At 42.0% G+C, this 26,709-nt stretch overlaps 2 protein-coding genes across 2 annotated transcripts in view; one reads left to right on the top strand and one right to left on the bottom strand.

Annotated features, from left to right (window-relative positions):
- Positions 1 to 665: 665 nt before the first annotated feature.
- On the top strand, positions 666 to 8,323 carry pccb (propionyl-CoA carboxylase subunit beta). The gene is made up of 15 exons (XM_034675333.1): positions 666 to 944; positions 1,656 to 1,775; positions 2,299 to 2,367; positions 2,479 to 2,535; positions 2,713 to 2,826; positions 3,997 to 4,107; positions 4,319 to 4,427; positions 4,542 to 4,662; positions 4,751 to 4,832; positions 4,929 to 5,052; positions 5,960 to 6,067; positions 6,377 to 6,477; positions 6,620 to 6,718; positions 6,819 to 6,918; positions 7,589 to 8,323. The coding sequence occupies exons 1-15, from the start codon at positions 699 to 701 to the stop codon at positions 7,708 to 7,710; spliced, it is 1,683 nt and encodes a 560-aa protein (XP_034531224.1). The 5' UTR covers positions 666 to 698; the 3' UTR covers positions 7,711 to 8,323.
- Positions 8,324 to 10,336: 2,013 nt separating this feature from the next.
- Positions 10,337 to 26,709, bottom strand: part of stag1a (stromal antigen 1a) — a 66,950-nt gene continuing 50,577 nt past the window's right edge. The window contains exons 5-32 of the mRNA XM_034674821.1: positions 26,531 to 26,627; positions 26,365 to 26,441; positions 24,995 to 25,199; positions 24,700 to 24,851; positions 24,493 to 24,566; positions 22,634 to 22,757; positions 22,410 to 22,508; positions 22,217 to 22,296; positions 21,984 to 22,091; positions 21,731 to 21,845; positions 21,245 to 21,362; positions 20,970 to 21,073; positions 20,701 to 20,793; positions 20,261 to 20,554; positions 19,976 to 20,046; positions 19,711 to 19,879; positions 17,607 to 17,699; positions 17,017 to 17,191; positions 16,783 to 16,922; positions 16,549 to 16,650; positions 16,310 to 16,458; positions 14,963 to 15,091; positions 14,643 to 14,845; positions 14,381 to 14,549; positions 12,160 to 12,276; positions 11,923 to 12,037; positions 11,716 to 11,796; positions 10,337 to 11,486 (exon numbers count right to left, since the gene is read on the bottom strand). Of these exons, the coding sequence (XP_034530712.1) occupies positions 11,463 to 11,486; positions 11,716 to 11,796; positions 11,923 to 12,037; positions 12,160 to 12,276; positions 14,381 to 14,549; positions 14,643 to 14,845; positions 14,963 to 15,091; positions 16,310 to 16,458; positions 16,549 to 16,650; positions 16,783 to 16,922; positions 17,017 to 17,191; positions 17,607 to 17,699; positions 19,711 to 19,879; positions 19,976 to 20,046; positions 20,261 to 20,554; positions 20,701 to 20,793; positions 20,970 to 21,073; positions 21,245 to 21,362; positions 21,731 to 21,845; positions 21,984 to 22,091; positions 22,217 to 22,296; positions 22,410 to 22,508; positions 22,634 to 22,757; positions 24,493 to 24,566; positions 24,700 to 24,851; positions 24,995 to 25,199; positions 26,365 to 26,441; positions 26,531 to 26,627 (3,477 nt within the window). The 3' untranslated portion in view covers positions 10,337 to 11,462. The remainder of the gene's footprint in view (positions 11,487 to 11,715; positions 11,797 to 11,922; positions 12,038 to 12,159; positions 12,277 to 14,380; positions 14,550 to 14,642; positions 14,846 to 14,962; positions 15,092 to 16,309; positions 16,459 to 16,548; positions 16,651 to 16,782; positions 16,923 to 17,016; positions 17,192 to 17,606; positions 17,700 to 19,710; positions 19,880 to 19,975; positions 20,047 to 20,260; positions 20,555 to 20,700; positions 20,794 to 20,969; positions 21,074 to 21,244; positions 21,363 to 21,730; positions 21,846 to 21,983; positions 22,092 to 22,216; positions 22,297 to 22,409; positions 22,509 to 22,633; positions 22,758 to 24,492; positions 24,567 to 24,699; positions 24,852 to 24,994; positions 25,200 to 26,364; positions 26,442 to 26,530; positions 26,628 to 26,709) is intronic.

Here is a 26,709-nt window from a genome sequence, read left to right as displayed (position 1 = left end):
TGAACATTTTCAGAATGTACTTTTTTGCACTAAAACAAAGGGAACAAATTGGAGTTGTCCTTCTCTATAGGTTAATATGTTAGGATTTTACAGGTCCGGCCCACTTGTGATCAAATTGGGTTGTATGTGGCCCCTGAACTGTAATGAGTTTGACACCCCTGTTCTAAAGGATAGATCAGTATAAACAAAGTATAAAACAATATAGTGCTTTAAACATACACACATTCTCTACATATATCTTTTGAGTTATTGCAATCAGCATTTTCTAATACGCTGCAATACCTGTTCTCCAATAACATGTCTCTGAAAGTAATAAACACCTTTTACATACACAGGGTCTGCAGGCGCCCGAGCCATTCACATTTCAGGATTAGTGCCAACAAGCAGTGCCAAAAATATTGTTATATTCATGTTTATATTTGATCATATTCGGGGGTAATGTCTAACAGGCAGACAATGTAAGGAAAATTCCACCTAAGAGGCCAAACTCAGGGCTGAGAACTGCAAAATCATGACTTTGAGATTACATGCAGAAAATTCACTACAAGAAAACCGGATACCTCTCCAGGTCCCGCCTACTCACCCTGCAACTGAATCCTTATTTCTGATTGGCTGTGAGAGCTCGCCCCCCGTTTGCCATTGGCTCAAATCCCTGTCTCTCATTCCGGAAGCGCTGTCATCCTGGAACTCAGACGGCAATGATGGCGGCCTTCAGTGTGGCTCGGAGCAGTTGCGGACTAATACACGGGCTAAGGACTTCTTTCAGGAGTTTTTCGCCGGTGAAATATGGAGCAGTCGCTGCTCCAGTCCCGCAGACTAACCTGCTCCGGGACTGCCGGTGGTATTGTTCCAGCCACCTGTCCGTTAAGGAGAGGATTGACAAGAAACGTAAGGCGGCGCTTGTCGGCGGAGGTCAGAAGAGAATAGATGCACAACACAAAAGGGTAAAGTCAGCACACATGGACTCTGTTTGATGTGAATATGCACTGAATCTAACATGAATGCAGTTCTCTGTTACCTAAAAGGCAGCTGGAGGGGTTTAGGTTTTAAGGCTTGGTTGAGGGCTGTCGGCCGACGAGAGGTGGCTGATGGGGTGTTAATGTTTTCCTACACACTTTGAAGTGACCTTTGAAAACTTTATGTCAGAGAAATTACTGTAACGTGATGTATTTAGTTCAATCAATGCCTCCTTTTGACAAAACCCATCTTGCTGATTCCCAGTTCAAGGTTCAAAGCTGCACCAACCCCATGTAACAAATAGGTGACCCTGATCTGAAGGATTAATACCACATCCTAATAACTGTTATGAAATGCACTAAGGTGTCACCTGAAACTGGCACTGTTGTCCTGAATTGTGTCTACCTGCACCTTTTGTACAACACTATTGAGTCAGAAAACTAAGAAAACAGATACATAAAGTTCCCAGTGTGACAGCCCATGTGATGAACCCAAGATAGATCACTTTACAGTGTGTCCATGCTTTTATTGTGACAGATGATCAATACAAGTACCAGTAATCCACCAAGTGATATGTAGACATTTAGAGTAAATATGACTTCATAATAAAGAGTAAGAAGTGATTTATTTGTCAGGTAAAGAAAAGATAAATGACTGAATGATGAAAACACATAATCATTTGGTGTTGTCCATTCCAGGGTAAGCTGACAGCGAGGGAGCGAGTTCAGCTTCTGTGTGACCCTGATTCCTTTGTGGAGACGGACATGTTCGTGGAGCATCGCTGCTCTGACTTTGGCATGGAGCAGGACAGGAACAAGGTAACAAGTCGCACATGTAGATCACACGTTTCTTTTATTGTAATATATATGTTTTTATTGAATTTTTCCAATATAGACACATAATAAAGCAAACAATTAGAAATTGTCAAAAGGGAAGCTTATGCAAATATAAAAGAGATCATATGTCTAGTGGACAGTGTCCGTTTTACACTATCTTATAGGGACAGCATTGAAAACATAAAAATACACAGAGCAATACAAACAATACAAAGACAACCTAACCAAACACACAAAGAAGAACAAGAAAAAAGAAAGGGGAAAAAAAGTGCGAGGGGGCCAAAGTTACAACTAAAGCAATTTTGGAAAATAAATAAATCAGAGACAGCCTCCAAGTATAGCTATCCTGCACAGTACATCATCAACACTCATGCCAAGGTACTTCTTGAAGCTCCTACACTCCACCACAGATATTCCTAACTGTGAGTAGATCACTAGTTGACAACATCATGCTTCATCTGTTAGAATATGTGTTATTGTACCCGTTTCTCTCTCTCTGCTGTAGTTCCCCGGTGACAGCGTGGTGACAGGCCGAGGCAGGATCAACGGCAGGCTGGTTTATGTGTTCAGTCAGGTACAGTGTGTAATTACACATAAACAGTCCCACACAGAACTTTTTACACAGCAGCTTGGTTTGACATGCTGAATAGTGGATTTATTTTGATCTGTCTCTCCCTTTTTTTAGGACTTCACAGTGTTTGGTGGCAGTCTGTCTGGAGCGCATGCACAGAAGATCTGTAAGGTAAACACCACTAAGACGCTGTGGAGTGTGTGTGGCAAATTAAAAAGTCTGTCCCAGCCGCAGTGTTGAACAGTAAACAAGAATGAAAGTATTACTGAATGCCTGAATGTGTTCTTGTGCGTCAGATCCAGACTTTTCAAATACTCATTTCACTGAGTATACATTTTCTGTGCTCAGATTATGGACCAAGCCATGACAGTTGGAGCCCCAGTCATTGGGTTGAACGACTCCGGAGGAGCTCGGATCCAGGAAGGAGTGGAGTCCTTGGCTGGATATGCCGATATTTTCCTGGTATGGGTATTTTGAAAAGCCCCCCTTTGGCTGTCCCTGATTATTAGCTGATATCATACTCTCAAAACGATGCTTCTCAAACTTTAATATCAGTGTACAACTGCCCAGACTCTTCTACTAAGGAGCCATGATGTTGTTATACGTGCAGAATTTAGTTTTGCATTGTCTTGCTGAAATATGCAAGGGCAGCATATGTTGCTCCAAAACCTCAATATATTGTTCAACATTAATAGTGCCTTCTCAGATAAGCTACCCATGTTATGTGTGCTAACGCATCCCAATACCATCAGAGATGCTGTTTTCTTTAACTGTGCACTGATAACAAGTCAGTTGGTCCCTTTCCTTTGAGAGCAGAGGTCGCAGCGTCCATGATCTCCAAAAAGAATGTCATATTTAGATTTGCTAGACCACAGGTCAGTTTTCTACCTTGCTCCAGTCTATCCTAAATGCGCTTGGATCCAAAGAAGTTGCCGATGTATTTGGATCATGTTTGTATGAGGTTTTCTCTTTGCTTTCTACAGTTTTAACCTCCATTTGTGAATGCAGTGACAAACTGTATCTGCAAAGGATGGTTTTTGGTGGAGGTTTTGAGCCCATGCAGTTATTTCCACTACAGAGTTATCTCTGTTTTCAACGCAGTGCTGCCAGTTTTTGGTTTTAGACCCTTTTGTAAAAAGATTTCTCCAGACTCTCTTAATTTGTTTTCAGTTATATTATGTACGGTAGATGATTAAATCCCCAAACTCTGCAAATTTAAGCTGAGGAACATGACTTTGACATTTTTTTGCTCATGCAGTCTGACTCTCACACACAGTGGTGAACCTCTTTTCATCTTTACTTCTTGGAGACATAGCCTCTCTGGAAAGTCATTTAGCAAACCTGTTACAAATTATCCTAATTAGCTGGGAGATGTTTCTTTTAGTATCACATTTAATCTAAGTGTTTCAGTCTTTTCAAAACATGTTGCTAGCATCAGATCTAAAATGAGCACATGTTTTCATAAAACAATTAACTTTTTGGCTTCATTATTTGGTATTTTGTTGTTTTCGTGTTCTTAATTGACATTTCACACAGCTGTTGTTGTATAGTTTGAAATATGTTAATCACATCAAGTAAACTTTTTGGTCATTTTGAATAAAAGTCTAAAAACAAACCATTCTCTTTTTCCAGAGGAATGTGCTGGCTTCAGGAGTTGTCCCTCAGATCTCCATGATCATGGGTCCCTGTGCAGGAGGCGCTGTCTACTCCCCCGCCCTGACAGATTTCACCTTCATGGTTAAGGTAGGTTTCTGCATACATAGAGATAAAACACCATTCTGTATTTGTCGTTAATCCCCTCACACTCATGTTTAAATTCAGCCAGGTGGCATTCTTCTGATTTGAGATTATTATGGCCACAACATTTGAAGTTAGAGGTGACACGTGTAATTATTGACTCCAGTGGCCTGACAGCTGTGTGTTTGTGTTTGTGTTGGTGTTTGTGTGTGTATAGGACACATCGTACCTTTTCATCACGGGGCCTGATGTTGTGAAGTCTGTCACCAACGAAGACGTGACTCAAGAACAGCTGGGTGGAGCTAAAACACACACAACTGTGTCTGGTTAGTTCTGGTTGAAACATTTTTACTACCTCTGTGTTATTTCTTGTGTTGCTTTGTTGAGGATGCAAGCTTGTTTTTTAAATTCCCCAACCTAACGTTGCTTCATGTTTTAAGGAGTGGCTCACCATGCGTTCGAGAATGACATTGACGCCTTACTCAACCTGCGAGAGTTCTTCAACTTCTTACCACTAAGCAACCGAGACCCCGCACCCATCAGGGAGTGCCATGACCCCAGGTAACCAATCACCTCAGCCTCTCTTTCCCAGCACAACCAGTCACAGACTTATATCTAACTCATGTCTGATGTCATGTTACCTTTTTAGTGACCGTTCAGTACCTTCATTGGACACCATCGTCCCAGATGAGACGACTAAAGCTTACGACATGTTGGACATCATTCAAGCAGTATGTGCACAAACACAAACCCTCACACTGTGTTCTATTCAAACAGATGTCTTTTTTGCAAGTAGAACAAGTTTCCTCTTTGGTGCTCATGTTTAGATCGTGGATGAGAGAGACTTCTTTGAGATTATGCCCAGCTATGCAAAAAACATCGTGGTGGGATTCGCCCGCATGAACGGACGAACTGTAGGCATCGTTGGTAACCAGCCCAAAGTGGCGTCTGGTGAGTAAGATGTTGGAGGAGCTTTAATGTTTGTGAAGTGAGAAAGGTGTTTTTAAAGACGCGTATTACAGACATTAAAGAGAAGGAAAATCAAAACAAGGCAGGAGAAATATTCCAAATTTAAGTGTTGTTGAAAAATGCTGAGATAAAAGTGCTTAATAACAACAAAGAGCTGTAAACAACAAAATTGGAAAAATGCTCATTTGTTTTTAAGTTATTGACTTTCTCTTTTTAAATATCAAAATTTAATAGGTTTGTTATTGTAAATGAGAATTAGTTCTCAATTGACTTACCTGGTAAAATAAAATAAATAAAAATAGTTTTTTTTTATCTTAAAGCTCCTGTGAGGAGTTTTGGACTACTCATTAAACAGACTGAAATTAAAACTTAGGTCTCTTTATGACCTACCGAAAAAAAAAAGAACCCCATCAGCATGAAGACTGACTGTTTATTTGGCGATATTTTTAATGTCTGTAACTGCTGCTGGAGGGTAGGTGTCAGGTGGACTGATTACCTTCAGGGTACGTCTTTTTTTCATTCAACATTTTCAATGAGTGGCACAAATGACTGTTAAAAGAAAGGATAAGATTTTATGTTTAAAAAAAATGCAATGAAAAGGAAAAAAATAGCAAAATGTTAAGAGGTACCACTTTGTCCACAGGGGGCGCCAAAATTCACAAAAGCCAAAGTTCTTTACTGGAGCTTTAATTTTTTCTATTATTCCTCAAAATACCGACCACCCTCATTGATGCTTGTTTGCCTACCACTCTCACTTTTTTATTTTTTAAAAGATACAAACAAACAGTGTTGAAAATGTGAGTTAAAAAAAGTGAAGAACATGTTTATTCATAATCTACCTATAGTGTGTTTGTGTCTGCTCACGCATTTATCTCTGTTTGTTTATCAGGTTGTTTGGACATCAACTCCTCAGTGAAGGGAGCCCGCTTTGTACGCTTCTGTGACGCTTTTAATATTCCCATCATCACTTTTGTTGACGTTCCAGGCTTCCTGCCAGGTATTCTTTGAAATATCACTGTGAATTTACTCTGACGTTTACATTTTTATCAGGAGAAGATATTTACATGTGATATAAGAGTCTGTGGCTGAAGACAGATGGTGCTATCTACCTGCAAAGAAAGCAAGAAACTATGAAGCTGCCAGTTAACAGTAGTTCATACACACATTCATGTCTACAGTAGCAGGTTGTAGTGTGGGAGTAACAGAGACACTCTTAAATATTGTCTAACCCGGCCTCATTAGAAATACAGGACTACTCTATTCATTGCATTGACATGTTGCACATTTGCTGTGATGTCATCAACAGGTACCGCTCAGGAGTACGGAGGCATCATCAGACACGGAGCCAAACTGCTGTATGCTTTTGCAGAGGCTACAGTCCCAAAAATAACCATCATCACCAGGAAGGTTAATACATGATCGTTTTTTTCAATGTTTCCAAGTGTACAACAAATGATGTGTGTTTCAAACTAGGTAGACAAAGTCATGATGCAGTTGAGTCGTAGACAAGACATTTGAATTAATGTTAGTGTTTGTCCGTGTATCCCAGGCTTATGGAGGAGCCTATGACGTCATGAGCTCCAAACACTTGAGAGGAGACGTGAACTACGCCTGGCCCACAGCTGAGGTTGCTGTGATGGGTGCTAAGGTACAAACAGATTCTCTTCTTTTCTGCAGCTCCTCTTTTTTAAATTAATTTTCATCTGTTTATTTGACACTCTGTATGATCTGCTCTCATTCTTTCCCAGGGTGCCGTGCAGATCATCTTCAGAGGAAAGGAGAACCAGGCTGAAGCTGAGGCTGAATATGTGGAGAAGTTCGCCAACCCCTTCCCAGCTGCTGTCAGAGGTTAGAATCTGCTATCCTTACTGATGCATGTTCAGGGTTCCCAGGCGTCCTGGAAAACCTGGAAAACAGTTGACCAGTTTTCCAGTACTGGAAAACACCTGGAAAATGGGAGAAAAAGTAAAAAGTCCTGGAAAATTGTTCCAACATGACTGTGTGCGATCTAACAAGGTTAAAAAAAACACATCCCCATTCAACATTTGTGGCCATTTTTGTCATTCAGATCTATTTACGTCAATTCATGCACTGATCCTCTCATTATTATTATTACTTATTTATTTCAGTAAGGCAGCTTTTTTTCTTAGCTATTTTTATATTTTTTGAGAAAAGAGAAAGCTGAGATGAGAGTTGCCCATCATTGTTACTTGGTTGCACTAATAAAGTGAAGTGCTGTACATCTGTGGTTGCATTATTCTATAATCAATTTGCCATCATTTTTAAGCATGTAAGAGATGATTTCATGGATAGCCATAGACTACATGTCTTCAATGTAGACTTCCACTGAGAGGAACATATTAGACTATTTAGGAACTAAATTAGGAACTAAATTTAGACTGTCATACCAACTTTATCATGACTGAAAATGTCCTGGAAAATGATCTCTAGAAAAAAGTGGGAACCCTGATGTTCCTTAACTACAGAAGTGTCTTAACTTCCAAATGCTTGTTTTTAGGTTTCGTGGATGACATCATCGAGCCATCGAGCACTCGTAAGAAGATCTGCAGAGATCTGGAGGTGCTGGCCAGCAAACAGCAGGTCAACCCCTGGAAGAAACACGCCAACATTCCTCTGTGAAACTCTTCCCATTGACACTAACTAAAGGCACTCACTTTGGCGTTCCCCATTCAGATGAACTGCAGTGGTCCCCTGTGATAACTACCTGCCTGCTAAGCAGATTATGTTGTCATATTTTACAGTTATTTACCACACAAAAATATCAGAACTCTTTAAACAAAGTCAGCGTATGTGTCTTTGTCTTTCTTCTTCATATGCAAAATGTTTAAAGGAACATCCTGACACATTTCACAGTGTTGGTCACACACCACATTAAAGCCAATCCACTATCAGTACTGGCCATATTGGTCACTGTTAGGTATGGGTTGACATATAAGAACAAGATGTATCTGAAAGATCAGATAAGGTATTGCCAGTGAACGCAGGCACTCGCCACAATGTTAGGACAGATAGATGATGCAATACTGTATGTAGCCTCTTCCACAGTGAATAATGTACTGTATTTAGGTCTTGTTTTTGTCTGCTGTGTACAGTAGTTTGTACTATCAGACGCACTCCTGGCATTTGATGTCTTCTATTAAGGTCAAGAAAAATCATCCCTACACCCTGAAACTGTGCCTTTCTCTCTGGCAGGCTCTGCTCTGCTGTTTGTGAAATAAATCACAGACTTCAATGAGAGTGTTGTCTTTACTTTGAACAATGCAATGGTTTCTATCTTGACTCAATATAGTGTTGTTGTTTTTAAATACATGATCATTATACTCCACATGATGTGCTCCTAAAAATTCTGGTTTTATTAAGAATAAAAGAGTGATTAAAAAAATGTCTGCTTTGTCCAATATGTGTCCACACAACATAATTATCTTGTGTGCACAGGATGATTATTTGTGTGATTGCGAATTATCTTGCATGTACAGGCTTGTCCTCACAAGAGTTTCTTACTTGATAACTTTCATTCGACAAGATCTTTTTCTCCTGGGCCCATGATAATTTTGTGTAGACAAGAACTATCTTGTGCAAACAAGATAATTATCTCGTGAGCAGGCTGTTGTCTTGTACTGTACACACAAGGGTCTCTTCCTTGATAATTATCTTGTTTTAGAAGATAACTTTCTCCTGGGTGCATGATAATTATTTTGTGAGAGCCATAACTTATGCACACAAGATGATTATCTCATTAACAGCTCTTGTCTTGCTCAAACAAGATCATTGTTTACTCCTTTTTGATAAAGCTTATAGTTAGAGCTGGCTCAGGCTTGGACCAGCTTTTGTTATGCTGCTATAGGCCTAGACTGTGGGGGAAGTGGCGCACTGACACACTGGGATCCTAGCTCACCCCCTTCCCCCAAACCCCCCTCATCACTTACTTTAACTCTCCCTGTCCCATTAAAGTTACTAACCATAGACCTTTCTAGAGTCCCTGAGCTCCCTTGTCTCGTAGGTCCCTCTGAGCTGCAGGAGACGTCCTCTTGCAGCGGACGTTCTGGACTCCAGCAGCAACAGCTTCTACTTCTTGTCTCATCACTATCACCTCTCTCTCATATTCTCCTCTATCCCTCTTTCCAGACCCAACTCGGTCAAGGCATGTTGCCTGTCTAACATGAGTCTGGTTCTGCTCGAGGTTTCTGCCTGTTAAAAGGAAGTTTGTCCTCACCACTGTAACTAGCTAAATACTGCGATGTGCAATGCTCATGGTGGATTAAGGTGGGGTCAGGCTGAGTCTTACCCTGTCTTGAAGTTGGGTCTCTGTTCCTAATTTGACATAGAGTGGTCTAGACCTCCTATGTTTGTAAAAGTGTCTTGAGATAACGTTTGTTGTGATTTGGCGTTGTAAAAATAAAGATTGGTTGTTTTATTGATTGATTGATTTATTTACTGTTCTGTTTGACAAGACAATTAGCTTGTGTGCACAGGATTATTTGGTGTGAATGATCTTGTTTTGGGGGCACCAGTTTGGCCTAGTGGTTAAATCATGCGCCCCAAGTATAAAGGCAGTAGTCCCGACCGATAATCTTGTTTGAACAGCTAATTGTTTGTGCCCACAGGATTTTTTTGATTGATAAGTATCTTGTATAACAAGGTCGTTTTCTTGTACACTTTAAATCATTTTGTATGAGCAAGAACTTGTGCATTTACAGTATTGTTAATACAAGATAATTATCTCCTGTAAGTATCTTGTGCGCACAAGATAATCTCTTATTAACAACTTACTGTCTTGTGTCACAAATCAGTAAAATTGCATGACAGCTGATAGTTTGAATTGACATGCAGCAACACAGAAGATGTAAAGAAGGATGGAAGACAGGCTTAAATTGATTACAGATTTTATTTTATTAAAAAGAATTTAGGTTCACAGAAAAGAAAACAAAAGAAAACAGGCTTTTAGAGCATTTTAGGCCAACTGATGTCAACTGCACTGCAGAAAAGATCCAATTGTCTCTGATATTTACAGGACGACTGCCAAGCCAGCCAAGGAAAGGGGAATGATGAACAAACAGAGGGTGAACGACGATATGGCTGCAAACATTCAAAACACATTCAAACGAATCAGTCAGACCAAAAGATCCATCACTGCACTTGATATGAACAATAAGAACAACAAACCTTCAACTCCTCAGATCAGCTAACACTGTAGGCAGGTGTGAGAACTTAATGGACCAGAAAAGTGAACGATACAGAGAATCTGCTGTAATACTGAACTGTGAAACGTTACAATCACACCGCACAGCGCTTCAAAAGCTGGTATCCCACAGCAACAATCTGAGCTTGGTAACCATTAGATATGAGATACAGGTGTAAAGGGAGGGGCTGGAATATACTGTAAGTATGTAGGCCACAATTTGGCAACAAACAAGATACATATTCAAGAAAAAAGCTGTACAAACATCAGACAGAAACAAAAACACACTTGATTTAAAACTTTAGTACTAAAGCTACAGAATTCAAAATATGTTTATTGTCTTTTTTTAAAACTTTTTTACTTTAAAAGCAGTTATTCGAGGGTGTGTGTGAGTGTGTGTGTGTACATGTCCCAGATCTGAGAGGGCGGGGCATATTTCGGTCCAGTGTTGGGGGGGTGTGGCTTCTTTTGACAACACTCGCTTAGCTTTGACATCACACACAAAACACTTACATCATTTCCTCCGAGCAGGTCTGAGTGTGCATAAGCGCCTTCCTCAACCATCAACAATTTACACCCACGTCACACACCAGCACCACACGAGGACTCAGATGGCGGACAGTGAGAGGAAAGGGGGTTCAGTGGGTGCTAATAAGAGCAAAGATATAGAACATTGAAGTACTTTGAGACCCTCTTTATGTTTGATTTACCAGACAGATCCAGGGGGGCAGGGGGGGGGCATAAAAGAAGGGGCTGTACAGAGTGTTGCGCTGCTGATTGTGAGCGGAACAAAACATCTGTGGAACACAGAACCGTAAGAGCTGCAAGTACTCATTGGTCGGCAGCTGAGGCGCCATCACAGCTACCGCTAACAAGAGCTAAACCAACAGGAAGAACAGGAGCAAGACGAACCTCTTGAATAATTCGACTAGATTACGGAGAATTTTCTAGATCCTCAGAGCTGGTCCTCGCTGCACACGTCCAGGTGAGATCCAGCCGATGTGGGATCCATCAGAGGGTCCACTTGACAAACGTCCTTCCATCATGTCTTTTAGAAAGAGAAAAGTACTTTGACAATGTTTTTTTCTTCTTCTTTTTAGGAGTTTGATTGGCAGGTTATCCCAAACAGCGCCTCCTTCTTCTGTTTACTCCTGATGTGAATCCTGATCTCAGGATCTTTGCCGCTTCCAGATCAGAACATGGGCATGCTGAATCCCTGAAACAGAGAAGGACAGCGATCAGACCAACAGATATTAATACAAGACAGTAAGCACTGTAACTTCTCCACTGGACTGACGCTAAATGTGCTAAAATAAAGAAGACAGGGTGAACTAGTTTGTCCTAAAGCTAAAGTTTAAAGGAGTTTAACATCTTAAAGGGGAAAATAGACAAAAAGTAAGGAAGTAAGAACAAGAGCGGACACAATGTAATAAAGTTTGACTCACCGACTCGTCCTCAATCATCGCTGCAGAGTCGAAGAAGTCCGGTCTTAATTCCGCTCTTTCACGTCTGTTCCTCGAAGGCGGCTGCAGAGAACATAAATCATGTAGGAAACATTTAGAAAAGAATGAATCAAGACAAGGATCTTCATTTCCTTTCATTTCCTCTCTGGAACTGCACAGAGTCAAATGTGTTGAAGAAACGTCACTGACCAGATCGATCACCATAGTGTCCTCAAACTCCTCGTTCATGTCCTCCAGCTGGCCTCGCGATGACATCATGACGTCCTCGAAGATGGGCTCTGCATCGTCCTCCATCAGCCCACGTCTGATTGGAAACAGAACACACAAGAAAACACACAATCATTTTCACGAGAGCAGGTGTGGTGGATTTTTAAAATCAACAGAGTGGAGGAAGAGAGCTTCACCATGTGAGCCTCTAACACTTACACAGTCTGCCGGACGCCCTGATTGCTGCGTGACTTGATGTAGTTCAAGCCCGTCCGGTCCTTCCTGGTCACCTCGTCCATCTTCTGCTGGCCGAGCCACGACATCTGCATCTGAGGGCTGCAGACAAACAAATTACTTTAGTGGATACCCAAGAGGTCCGATCCAGGGACTCAAACTAGAAGAGGTGAAGGCTAGACATTTAGTGGCACTCGCTTGTAAAGCAAAGCTGTGAAGCTCTTTCTGTGTAACTTTCAGCCTTCATATCAATGATTCTGGTGACTCATATTAAAATGTCAACCCTGCATGGTTGTCATTAACAGGTAGGTGAGCTTTAGAGCTAAAAAACATCTTATGTATCAGGGTTCAACACATTTGTTTCAGCTGGAAAGTGTTAGCATGGGGATCTATAGGGAGTGACTCGCTTTGGGTGCCAGCCTCGAGTGGCCACTCATGGAACTGCAGCTTTTGCACTTCCTCCTTGACCTTATCCTTTTATTCCTAGAGGTCGCTGCTTGACTAATATTGTTAAATAAAAATAGTTTTGACAGATCAATTGAAGTCATTCTCTGTGGATGCGTCTGTATGTGTTCAAGTGAATATTTCCATTATGTGTAGGAGAGAACAGGGTTGGTTGTCACACGGGTTGGTTGGCACACTCGTTATATCTCGCCACCAGAGGGCGCTGTCTCTCAAATTGGGGTATGGACATTTCCAGAATTAGGATCAGAGCTCACCTACGTAGTCTTCTCTGGAGTAAGACAGCTGAACTTGAGGTTAGAGGACTTTTTGTGTTTTTCATGTCAAATTGTAAATATTCAGCTCCTCAGTATTTTTCTTCTAGGCTTTTAAATGATGGGTTTATAACAAAACAAGTGTTACCCTTACAAAGTGTGAGGGGAAAGCTAGAGTTTAGATTTTTATTAGCTAGCTAAGTAGTTGTTAGATGGTTGTTAGCCTTGATGCTAGCAAAAAATTCCAGTTGGGGTTGGTCGTCACATTCTCTTTGGGGTTGGTTGTCACATGTAACAACCAACCCCTATGTTGGCAAAATCATGCATGGTGAAATGAGTTGGAGTGCGCAGACCCTACATTTGCCATCACTGTGACTCAGACAGTGACTGCATGTAGCCTAGTTGAGTTGGCTGATATTGTTCGGCCTATTGGTTTAGTTCTTTATGTTGCTATATAGACCGGCCTAAAGATGTGTTTCCTGTTCATGTTCCTTGGTCAGTTTATGTTAAAATGCATTAAGTTATGTAGGCCTATCACTTGTCAGTGCAATTAAACTTTCAAATTTAGTTCTGCCTTCTTGCCTTTTTTAAAAGATTTTTCCCATTGAAATACCATTGTGACAACCAACCCCATAGTGTGTGACAACCAACCCCATAGTGTGTGACAACCAACCCCATAGTGTGTGACAACCAACCCCATAGTGTGTGACAACCAACCCCATAGTGTGTGACAACCAACCCCATAGTGTGTGACAACCAACCCCATAGTCTGACAACCAACCCCATAGTGTGTGACAACCATCCCCATAGTGTGTGACAACCATCCCCATAGTGTGTGACAACAAACCCCATAGTGTGTGACAACCATCCCCATAGGGTGTAACAACCAACCTCATAGTGTGTGACAACCATCCCCATAGTGTGTAACAACCATCCCCATAGTGTGTGACAACCATCCCCATAGTGTGTGACAACAAACCCCATAGTGTGTGACAACAAACCCCATAGTGTGTGACAACCATCCCCATAGTGTGTGACAACAAACCCCATAGTGTGTGACAACCATCCCCATAGTGTGTGACAACCAACCCCATAGTGTGCGACAACCATCCCCATAGTGTGTGACAACAAACCCCATAGTGTGTGACAACCAACCCCATAGTGTGTGACAACCATCCCCATAGTGTGTGAGAACCAACCCCATAGTGTGTGACAACCAACCCCATAGTGTGTGACAACCATCCCCATAGTGTGTGACAACCAACCCCGTGATGGGGTTGGTTGTCACACACTATGTGTCAGAGTGTATTTGATAGTAAATTGCCTCTTTGTTACAATGAGTTGGAAAATGAGAGGGATACACATTTCAAGCCAACACATTAAGCTTCAATTTAATGTAGGAATGACTATTGAAAGATGTTTTGATAATGAGAAATCATCAAAACAGTAAAAAGTGTGACAACCAACCCCGTTCTCCCCTATAGACTCACTTGTGTACAAAGTCGTTCTCTGATCCAGGCTCTGAGTCGGGGTCTGGCATGTGTTCTGCTGGTCTGTTCTCTCTGAGGACTGTTGATGTGAGCTGAGGAGTCTGCAGCGCTCCCGGTGTCTGAAGAGTGTCATTACGCATCAGCCACGAGCCCTCCACACTGGTCTCTTCTGAAAACAAACAAACATCGTTCACAGGATCAGTAACAGGAAAAAGACAAACAGAGTGACCCTCGTCTTTTGTACAGCACCCTCTCTCCTCACCCTCGATGCGTTTCTTGTGTACCGGCGGTCGCCCCTTCTTGCTGCGGACTGAGGCGGCCTTGCTGCTGGACCCGGATGTGACCGACATGTGGTCCTCGTCTCCTCCCGTCAGCAGGCTGTTCCTGTACGAGATCAGAGGCAGCCACACGTCTTCCCGACGCTCCGACATCGACTCTGACATGAACTTCTCCAGGTACGAGTGTCTGTGGAGGCACGCAGCATTTTAACGTGAATCATTTATTATAAACTTTATCATTCACGGGACACGAGGGATTTTATTTTGCCTTTGAGGTGTAAAAAAGATAGAGTGGTAAACTTACACTGTCTTTTTGTCTTGGCGGATTAGTTTGGAAGAGAATTCGCTGAGGACCTCCAGGAAGGCCAGGTTGATGGGGGGAAACTCTGGTCCTCGAGGGTTCTGGTACTTAAATGCAAACTCTATGCCATCCCTGAGAGAGAGAGAGAGCGAGCGAGCCAGAGAGAGAGAGAGAGAGAGGGAGGGAGAGAGAGAGAGAGAGAGAGAGGCAGAGAAAGAGGTAGATTAGGAAAAACAGAGAGATGCATCAGTGAGAAAAACAAGGAAATACAATAAAAGTAACAAACAGACAGAAACAGGACAAAATGCAATGTTTCTGGATGATGGAAAAGAAAACATATTTATACTTAAGAGACAAATTCTTGATTTTGACTTAAAGGATGCTGAATTGACATTTCCAAATGCTTGGTTATGCAGAAAAGCTCTTCACATGATTACACTAACCTAAATTGCGAAAATATGTTTTAGTCAGGACCACTCTCGTTAAAAGAATTCATTATTTGCATGCAGTAAGTTACATTTGGCAGTGTGGCTCTGTTCTGGGAGCTCCCTGCCCTTCCAGGTGCCTATGTGAAAGGGCAAAGCCTAAGGTGGGAAGAGCTAATGTCCCTTCTCTTCAATGTGCATACATCAAAAGCCAAGGCAGGGAGAGCAGCAGCAAAGAGCCTTAGGGGTACAAAACAAAACAGGAGGTATGGCTCTGTTTAGTGAGCTCCCTGCCCTTCCAGGTGCCTATGTGGAAGGGCAAAGCCTAAGGTGGGAAGAGCTAATGTCCCTTCTCTTCAATGTGCATACATCAAAAGCCAAGGCAGGGAGAGCAGCAGCAAAGAGCCCCGGGGGTACAAAACAAAACAGGAGGTATGGCTCTGTTTTGGGAGCTCCCTGCCCTTCCAGGTGCCTGTGTGGAAGGGCAAAGCCTAAGGTGGGAAGAGCTAATGTCCCTTCTCTTCAATGTGCATACATCAAAAGCCAAGGCAGGGAGAGCAGCAGCAAAGAGCCCCAGGGGTACAAAACAAAACAGGAGGTATGGCTCTGTTTTGGGAGCTCCCTGCCCTTCCAGGTGCCTGTGTGGAAAGGTAAAGTCTGAGGTGTTTAGAGAAGTTTAAATAGAACACCCATTTTGGTATTTGCCCATTGGATGCTTTGATGTAATCAGCTGAGCTTTAGGAGCAGCTTATGTCCTGTGGGCCGAGCTTGACTTTGTGGCCTGCCTGAACAAAACGCTACGCTCAATGTCTTTATAAAAATATTCTTCCAAAATCAACTGTTCTCTACTTTGTCTTTTGACTGCAAATCTGATAATAGTCTAGCGCCCCCTTGAGGGAAGACGTCATCACTCGTAGTCTCTTACTTGTGCAGTGTGGCAACAGCCTCTCTGGTCTTGATCTGGTCCAGGCCGAAGGTGAGGGCAAAGCGCCTAGCGAGCTCTTTGATGCCGCTGACGTGGGACGACGTCCGGTCCAGGTTTGGTCCCTGGTCCTGCAGCAGCTCGTTGAACAGCTACAACACACACACAGAGACAAAGTGTTTGTTTTCGTGCTCACAAAAGCACAGTACATGTGTGAAACCTTCTTTTCGTCCATGTCTCACCTGCTGCAGACTGAGAATGAGAGTCTTGGCGCAGAGAATCTTGTCCGCCTGTCTGGTTTTACTCAGAGTCTCCTTGATGATGTCACCGTAATCGTTGTAATACTGAGGCAGAAGAACACATTAGTTTTAAAATGCAGGATTACACAGCTATGTGATCTTGATTTGACTACATACACTTCTGACTCTAACAGTTTAACACTACATCATTACAGGCGGTAAAGATAAAACAGCCACCTTCATGTAGTGCTTGAAGATGTCGGCAGCAGCTGGCATGTCCACGATGTCGTAGATGATGAGTTTGCAGAAAGCTGCGAGCAGATTTCTCCTTTTGTGAAGCGCCTCGATCTTGTTGGCTTCGTCCTCCTCGTCTCCCTCTACAGACAGAAGACAATATCAAGTCAAATCACGGAACACAGGGATTATTGAAACTGTCTTCAGACTGATTCCTAACTGTCAGCTGATTCTCACCCATGCTCTGGCTCTCGTCGTCCTGGTCGATGAAGACGTGGTCCAGGACAAAGTTGAGCAGCTCGTTCTGCAGGGTGCTGTCCGGGTTGAAGACCAGCGGTTGGAGGCCCTCCCGCCCGCCAGACGTCAGCTGGTGACTGAAGATCATCAGCAGGTCGCAGAGAAGCATGAAGGCCTGGACAAGGAGGCACAAGTCAGGGATCAGGATTCCGCTGCCTGTTTCCTTCTTCTTCTACTGCTCTGCACTACATTACAAGCTGTGTGGCTCTGATTGGTTGTAAGTCTGTCCAATTGTTTCCAGAGGCACTCCTGCATACGGCTGTTCCTGACAATGCCAGGCTAACTCTACCCTGTATTTTTTGATCATTCCAGTTGTAAAAATGCGCTGATGGATTTCTTTTTTTAAGGCTAAACAGCCTTCCTAGAAATATCAAACATGTCGATCAGAGTGTGACTTACAGTGTTTCTAATTTGTTTTGTTTAATATCCTCGATCCAAACATGTCTGACAGTAACACACACACATCAACACTTATAATCATCTACTGACAGATGATGTGTACGCAGGTTCCTACAGGTGTGTGTTGTTACCTGTTCTTTGACCGGTGTGTTGACGTTGGAGAGGCACTGCTGGCACACAGCCAGGAACGACTTCACCACTCTCCTGAGAGCCACCAGGTCGTCCTGCAGACACACACACACACAGAGACAGACACACAGACACACACACAGAGACAGACACAGAGACAGACACACAAACACAGCATTAGTGAAGTGAACAAATAATGAAGGCGGTGACTGAAATGGATATTGAATAGTGTTATTTGTCAGGTTTAATGTGTGGCCCTGACTAACTGCCCCATTGAAGTAATGAATCTGTAATGATTTTCATTCATCATCAGCTGACTGCACTGAGGCAGCAGGAGTGATCGATCTGTGTTGACGCTGGTCTTTTCAGAGAGCAGCGTTCGCACGGTGGACCGATCACTTCTTAATGATCAGTATCTGTATGACGCCGTTCTGATGCATTTAATACGAGCAAGCATCGGGTCGCTAATCATTAGAGATGTTAAGACATAGAAAATGAATCTAATTACTTTGAAGCTTTGTGATTAATTAACTGCATCTATTCAAATATGAGAAACAGGCAGACTAACTGTATCACCATGTCTCTAGACTTTTTTTTCTAACTTCTACATTTTTAATTGTACTCCATTTTTCACCTTATGAACAGTTAATCCACAAACTACCTTCATCTGATCATCACGCCTCTCTTCTCCTGTGTGTGATGGTTTCTCAGTAATGGGAGGATAGAGAGTGTGAGCAGACTTATTAAGCTATCACAGATGATGACGTTCTCTCCAAAGGGTAAAATAATGTCAGATAAAAGCCTTTAAAATTCACAGCAGGCACTTTTTATCATGCTGACACAGTCACTGTGGACGGTTGTAAATGACCAGTGACGTGAGAATGGGAATAATCTGCTTTATTTTATTTAACATGTTATTTAATTTGTTTAAATGTTATCTAATTTTTCAGTATGTTGTTTAATTTGTTTAACATGTTATTTAATTCTGACATTTTGTTTTACATGTTATTTAATTTGTTTAAAAGGTTGTTAAATTGTTTCAACTTGTTATTTAAATATTTTAACATGTTATTTAATTTGTTTAACATGTTACATAATTCTTTTAACATGTTATACATTTTTTGACATGTTATTTAATCAGTTTGATGTGTTATTATTATTTTTTAACATGTTATTAATTTTTTGTACGTTATTCATTTTTTAACATGTTATATCAATTTTTTTTTACATGTTATTATATGAATTGAATGGGTTATTTACTTTATTTATTTTTTACATGTTATTCAATTTATCTCATTTTATCATTATTATCATTATTCAGCAAATAAACTTCGCATTAGTTTTGTAAACAAACAAAGGATGGCACACCTTTTTGAGAAGCAATCAATAATTATGTTGCCACTCAAGCAAATGTGCCAAAAAGTTTTATCTCATAAAGTATGAATAATCTTAACATTTAACCACTAGGAGAGAACATTTTAGTCTATCCTGTGTTCGACTGTTTGTCACCATGTCCATAGAGGCTGTAGCAAACGTATCATGGAGGGCATTTATTCCACGTGTATCATATTTTGTTTTTCCCATCTTGCCTCATGTGTGATGTAAAACACATTGCTCTCCAAGATTCATGTGAAAATAATTTCATGTTGCATCTCTGTTTGATGGTGAGGAAAAAGTGATATAATAGTCGTACATGTGAAGGTTGGGAACATCAAAACCTGACCAGAGAGGAAGGACTGAACTTCTGCTATGAGACCATCCTTCTCCTTAGACTGCTCCGGGAGCCCCAGCAGTGGATCAGGATTAAACTCCTTCAGAGGTTTGGGCTTCAGTCCATAACTGAACAGCAGCCTGAGGCTCTGATGCCTCTGCAGTGCTAAACGATATAGATCAGGGACCGGCCCCTGAGTCGGGGCTCAGTATTCTGTCTGATAATTACATTGATCTTTACACCTAAGCTGACCCTCTCTGCAGAGATACAGATAAGCTGCCGTCCCTCTGGGTGACATAGCTGCTCAGACGCAGCCCTCTTAACTCTGTGCCTGTGACTGAGGAGGAAGCTGTGATCAGAGTATTAGGGCTCTGTCAGTGAGGCCAGTGCTTCACCTTGCTCGGAGCCCCCTCTGTGATCTTGACCAGCTGCCACAGGATGGAGTAGTGGGAGCACTGCAGGGCCTGCACGGCGATCTGCTCCGGCATGGAGCCCTGCTCGATGCCCGCCTTGAGGAGCCGGTAACAGCTCCCGAATAAATCCCACCGCGTCAGGTCATGAGCACTGAGACGAGAGACGAGAGGAACACACATTAGATCTCACGGGGGAAGATAAGACATCAAGTTTAGTTGGCAGAAGAGTTTTACTATTCGGCCTTACTTGTGGAAAGCTGTGAGTCTTTTCAGAGTAGATAAAACATTGTAGATGTCGTCATCATCAGCCTCCTCAGCCTGCAGAATAAAAAACACAAGTTAGGACACAAGGACAACACACAGAACTTAAACATCCACTAACAAACTGCAGACAGAAACACTGATTACAGTAAAAACAATTAAAAAACAGCCTGGAATCAAAACAGAAATGTTCTGATTTTGTGTCTGCATCTGAACATCCCAACGCCTCAAAACTTTTCCACCCATCACTTTTGAATCCCCCTCATCATACCTCCTGCAGCAGCTCCTCCACAGAGTGTGAGAAGCGGTCCGTCATTTCGTCGATGAGCTGCGAGCGGGCGATGTCCACGCGGTTCATGATGGTGTACTCCTCGGAGCAGAGGATGCTGTAGGTCTTGCTGCAGGCCTCCAGCACGTCTGCCTCGATGTGCTTCTCCACCACCAGCCGGATCTGCTTCAGCAGCGCGTCCAGGTGCTTCTCCATGCGCCCGGCGCTGTACACGTCCAGGTCGAAGAACTGAGGGATCTGCAGCAGGTTGGCTACCTTCTCCGAGTCTGCCTGGTACTGCAGAGACGAAATTAAAAACAGACGACTTAGAGTATGTCGAAAAAGAACATATGAAGAAACAAACTCTCATGAAACATCAAGCATCTTCATTGATCAGAGTCTCAGAGCTCTCTGCTGCAGGCCGGCTCTCAGGGAGGTCTTACCTTTGACAGGAGCATGGGCAGAGCCATGATGAAGTGCTCGGTCAGTTTGTTCTTATCGTCTATCTGAGTCTTCCTCTCCTTCGCTGTCAGCACCTGCATGAGCAAACACAATGCTTATGATCAAATGTCAAACACTTTTGAAAACAAGAGCCAATCAAATGTGGGACATCGTCTGATTTGCTGGATGCAGGACAAGTGATGAAAATGCAAGACTCTTGCTCACCCTCGACGGAGTGTTTTAAAGTCTTAAGTGTGTGTACTTCACCTACCCGTTTGCCGGTGCCTCTCCCAACAGGTGGGTGTGCCTCGGCTGACTGTCGTATGGTGCACACCATCAGCTCTATCAGAGCACTCTCCTGTCTGTCTGACAGCACTGTGGAAACAGACAGACAAAGTGTTACCAAGCATCAGAGACAGACAGGGGGACTTAAAGAGGGACGTCTAGAGAGAGAGAGTTTCAAGGAACGAGATGTGATTGCATCATCCTCTCTGGTTTTCAGCAGCAAAGTTGAGACGTGAGGAAAAAGAAAAATGTTGGTCTCACCATCCTCTCCCTGCACTGGCTCCTCCAGCAGCAGTTCAGTCATACACTCCCAGTCCTTCAGCAGCTCCTGAGAGCTCTCCCACAGAGAGTCCACCAGGTAGGCTGCGTGCTCGTGGAGCTGAACGCAAAGAAGAAAGAGAAGCACGTGATCAGCACTTTCATAGATGGAGACATTTAGCTTTAGCTCAGCAGGATTTTATAAATCAAATGTGACACTTTTGTATTGGCTGTTTACAAAAACAGGAGCACATTTTAATAATTGATCATGTTGTTATACATTTTTAATTTGCATCCCACAAGTTGTGTCAAATACACAAAAAGGATGAAATGACACTCATTTGAAATGAGCAGCAATCGAAGTTTCGAGCAAATAGTAAATAGCAAATAGAGTGCTGCATGTTAAATAGAAGTGTCAAAATGTGTATCCTTAAGTGTGCATCCTTAAGTATGCATCTTTAAGTGTGCATCCTCAATTCTTGATGTTACCTCGCTCTCCAGAAAGAAGAGCACCAGCATGCGGATGAGATTTCCGTTTGGACTGCTCCTCCCTCTGCGCTTCGCTAGAGCTTCTTCTGCCTGGGGGTCGTGACGACTGAACAACCTGAGAGACAGAGACAGAGATGGAGAGGGAGGAGAGGAGTGAATTAAGCAAATGAAGACAAAAGGAACCGCTATTTTACAACATTAAAGATCCAACTTTGATTGAGATGGATTCAACAAGGTCTCAGGATGAACTTACTTTCTGTGCAGGAACTCTCCGGCAGCGACAGCCACGGGTCTGTGGGCCGAGTACACCAGGTGGTACACGTTCTCACAGTCCTCATTGGACAGAGCGTCTTCACTGCCCCTACAAGAGATCGTCAAAATGAGTCACAGTGAACACAAGTTTACTTAATCAGCTGAAATTAAAGAACACTATAATTAAGTATTATAATGTAGATCAAGGAGTCAACAAGCTTTAAAGTCACTCACTGCAGGATGAGAGTGACCAGCCTGATGGCCTCCACAGCCACATCATACTCCTTATCCAGTGTCATTGATACTATACGATCCTGTTGACACAGACATGAAAGAATAGGGAATACATGAGCAGCATAACATCATAACATCTGAGCGTCACTCAGCTCTGCAGAAGTATTTATGATTCTGGTCTCTATTCTTTTACCTTGAAGCGGTTGGTGAAAAGCTCTAACTTGGGGAAAAGTTCCCGGTTTGTGTACAGGTTCTGCAGAGCCTTCAGGCACTTCAGACGCACCTCTCCTTGCTGACAAAAAGAAGAAGAAGAGAGAGAGACAGTTAAAAACATAAAAGTAGAGTAGATCCTTCTGGGCTCAGAAAACATGGACTTAAAGATGAAACAGTCTTGTGTTTGTGTGTGTGGAGGCTTACTCTGTCGTGTAGCGTCCAGCCGACATACTTCAGGTAACTGTCGTTGAGAAAAGCGTCGCTGTACATCTTCATCCACACGCCGATCTCCTCGATGCAGATGGCTCGGATTTCAGCGATTGCATCTCTGGAAAAATAGGAGCACAATGGATGCAATCATTATTATATAACAGTGTTTCCCACATATTGATGATGCCAGGGCTGCCCCAGTAACCACTTTCACAAGTTCACCATCCATTATCAGTGATTTGTACGATCTCTTGTCCCTCTCTGTGTCTGATAACCTGCAGGGTCTGACACATGCTCTGTGCGAGGTCCTGCACTGATTGATGAGCTACGTCTCGTGTTAAGTATGAACTTATAGCGCTGTTTCTGTCATGAGTTGATCTTTAGTTTGGTTTATTCCTTGTGTTTCCTGCCTTGTTGTCTGTATTACTTATCCTATGTCTTCCTTGTGTTGAGTGATCCATGTATTGTGTTGTCCTTTGTGTATTTAGCTCTTGATCCCTGTGTTTCCAGTTTAGTTGAACTTCCTGTCCTTGTATGTTTCCCTCTGTTTGATTAACCTGATTTCAGTCAGACAACTCACGTTTACTTAAGATAAGTTTATTGCAGCATACAGTATTGTGTTTGGCGTATGGGCTCCAAACCTCATTACTCCTGATAGATTATTTAAATGCAGACATCAGGAGTAATGAGATAGGACTAACCCCCTTGGAGCCTGCAGGTGGATGCCGGGGAGGAGGTGAGTACAAAGTTTTCACACAGCACTGAGCAGGACAGCAGGAGCACTGGCAAAGCAGAGGCAGAGCAGAGGCAGAGACAGGGAGACTTGCAGCTTAAATAGCCAATGAGGATGTTGAGATCAGCTGATAGGGAGGATGATGACGTGTCAGTATGAATGAGTGCAGCTCCAGTTGTCTGCCTGAACTAGCTTGCAGGCGGCGCTGCATTAGTTTCACCTATGTCCACACCTGTGTTGATTATTCTGTGTATTTAGTGCCTCTGTTTCCCCTGTCCTTGGATCATTGCACGTCTTCTCTGTGTGTTTTCTTTTGAATCTAGTTTCTTAGGCATAGTAAGTTTTGTTTGTACTGTTTGATCTTTTATTATTAAAATCTTTATTTTCCGTTTCCCCATTGTGGCAGTTTAAAGAGGGATGTGTGGTAAGTTTGGAGATGTGATTCTGCACTCATCTAAGTTCTGGATCATTGTGGAACAATTCATCATTAACAAGTCTTGTAAACATTTCATAGTGTGAGTTGTGTTATTTGGGTGTCTTTGGGGCGGCAGTGGCTCGGTCCATAGGGACTCGGCTTGGGAACCGAAGGGTCGCCGGTTCGAGTCCCAGTATGGACGAAGCTTGGCAAGTGGACTGGTGGCTGGTTCACTTGCCTGGGCACTGCCGATGTGCCCTTGAGCAAGGCACCAAACCCCCAACTGCTCGATGGAGGTTTGGTGCGCTGGTTGACGGCAGTATCCTCACTCTGACATCTCTCCCTAAGCATGTTCACTGCATGTGTGTGCATGATTGTATGTATACACCAAAAAAACTGTATGTGTAGCATGTCACAAAATAGCATGAGTGGAAAAAAATTGAATTTCCCCCCTGGGGATCAATAAAGTACCTTTCTTCTTTCTTTTTCTTTTTTTAAAAAAGGTGCTGCTGACGATTGTTGTCAAAAGATGAGACACAGAGAGGTTAAATGGGAGGGGATAAGGCAGCACACGACACTGTGTGTGTTAGGAGAGGAGAGCTGAAGGTAAGTCTTACTGCTGATGAGGTCAGTCAGTCTGAAGTCACTCTGCAAACAGCAGTGATCTCACAACAACAACAACAACAACAAAAACAAGCGGTGTACCTGTATCGATGCACAAAGATTCCCTTGAAGATGGAGTTCATCATGTTCTCGATTTCATCCTGGTTTTCCTGAAGCTGCAGAGACAAACACGGATACAGAATTTAAACAGTCACAAATCAAATAAACCAAGTTTGTAAAAAGTTAAAGACAGAAAGTCAAAAGTTTGAAGCTCCATCTTAAACATTCAATGTTTTTCATTCTACAAACCTCCTTCCTCTTCTGTAGCAGCAGCTCTAGCTTCTCATTGGCTCGTTTCCCTGCGATCTTGTTCCTCTCCGCCTCGTACTGTCTCTGCGTGTTGTCCTGGTGAATGCTCAAGTTCAGAGCCACGTTCACCAGCGCTGTCATCAGCTTCATCGCTGCTCAGACACAAACAACACGTAATCAAGACTCTGCAGTAAAAACACAGACTGACATGCTCCAGAGTTTAGAGAGTGTGTAACTCACTTAATATCTGTTCTACATCAGGCCTTACAAGCAGTTCATGACGCAAAGTGTTTACCTGCTAGCGTGGAGGTGTGTCTGAAGGCTCTCACTTGAGAGTCGGACAGCCCGGTGAGGAGGGAGATCACCGTGTCCATCATGTACTCGTCGTAGATGATGCTGTACTGACACTGGCGGATCAGTACGCAGATGAACTCGCAGAAGTTGTAGCGGAACTTCTTCCACATGGGCCCTGGCATGGTGAGAGGATAATCCCCACTGTCCTGTTCACACAGACACAAGGATCATTATGTTTCAAGTGAATGATGTTGTTGCATTATTAACATTATTACCAATGTTTTAGAATAATTGGAATGATGATTTTATTCCATCTTATTCAAAGCTTGATCATTAAGGCAACTGGACTGGAAGAAATTCTTGAAGACGTTTCACCTCTCCTCTGGAGGGCTTCTTTAGAAGGAGAGGTGAAACGTCTTCAAGAATTTCTACCAGTCCAGTTGCCTTGTGGATCAAGCTTTGAATTAACATGACCTGGATGACTGAGAACCTTCAAAGACATTCCAGCTTATTTTTTGTTATCTTATTCTTGGGGTATTTATCCAATTTTATACTATTGATTTTGTGTAATCATTTAATCTTATTTTTCTGTTATTTATCTGATTTTGTTGTAATTATTCTATTAAATTGATTTTATTGTAATGGTCTTATTTTATCTTTCTGAAATTAATCTGATTTAATTTTAATGTGATGATCTTATTTTATTTTTCAAATATTTATCAGATTTTTTAAATTGATTGTATTGTAATTCTTTTATTGTATTGTTTTGTAATTATTTGGTTTTATTGATTATTATACTGATCTTATTTAACTTTCTAATGTTTATAAGATTTTTTAAATTGATTCTTTTTAATTATTTTTATCCTATTGATTTTATTATACTGATCTTATTTTATTTTTTTAACATTTATCATATTTTTTAGATTGACTTATTGGAATGATCTTATTTTACTTTTCCAAAATTAATCTGATTTAATTTTATTGTGATGATCTTATTTTATTTTTCTAATATTTATAAGATTTTTTAAATGGATTTTATTCTATTGTAATTATTTTATTTTATTGATTTTATTATATGGATCTTACTTAATTTTTTCTAATATTTATCAGATTTTTTTAATGGATTTTATTATAATAATTCAATTTTTACTTTTAAGTATTTCATATTACTTTCCTCTATCTTGTTTCAGCCTTGTCTCATTTTATCTATAGCTGTTGTTTTCTGTTGTTGTGCTGCATGCTTGACTGTATGAAAGGTGCTTTATAAATAAAAATGAGTTGATTTGTTTACATTGTTTACTCCCCTGTGATGAAAGTGAGCCTATCCTCTTCCATAATAACAAACTACTCTCTAATGAGGGAGACAGTTACCTCGTCAAACTCCTCCGTCATCTTGCGGATGATCTCTGCGTTCTGCATGTTCCTGAACATCTCGATCCTCACGGTGCCTGATGACAGAAGATTAACGTCAGGATTCATTCCAGCTGTTTCACACAGAAACTTAGATTTGAAGTCTCAGTCCTGTTACTCGTCTCACCTTTACAGCCTGAGCACTGGATGAAAAAATTGATGAGGTCCAGCAGGGCCAAGTCTCTGTCCTGTTTGTACGACTCGATCCACTCGTCCACCACAGACTGCACAGACACATGAGGTTACTTTTCCATAGAACACGTGTATCTGACTTAATATTTACATATAACACTTCCAAAGATGAGA

The sequence above is a fragment of the Notolabrus celidotus genome, chromosome 22 (genome assembly GCF_009762535.1).
Source record: "Notolabrus celidotus isolate fNotCel1 chromosome 22, fNotCel1.pri, whole genome shotgun sequence".
NCBI classification, from domain to species: Eukaryota; Metazoa; Chordata; class Actinopteri; order Labriformes; family Labridae; genus Notolabrus; species Notolabrus celidotus.
The sequence above is the reverse complement of the archived record's forward strand: the minus strand, read 5'-3'. Positions and strand labels throughout refer to the sequence as shown.

Coding starts and splice junctions, on each gene's coding strand:
- pccb (XM_034675333.1), top strand. CDS start 699: ATGATGGCGGCCTTCAGTGTGGCTCGGAGCAGTTGCGGACTAATACAC. Junction 945..1,655: donor TAGATGCACAACACAAAAGG/GTAAAGTCAGCA, acceptor TGTCCATTCCAG/GGTAAGCTGACAGCGAGGGA. Junction 6,478..6,619: donor TAACCATCATCACCAGGAAG/GTTAATACATGA, acceptor CGTGTATCCCAG/GCTTATGGAGGAGCCTATGA.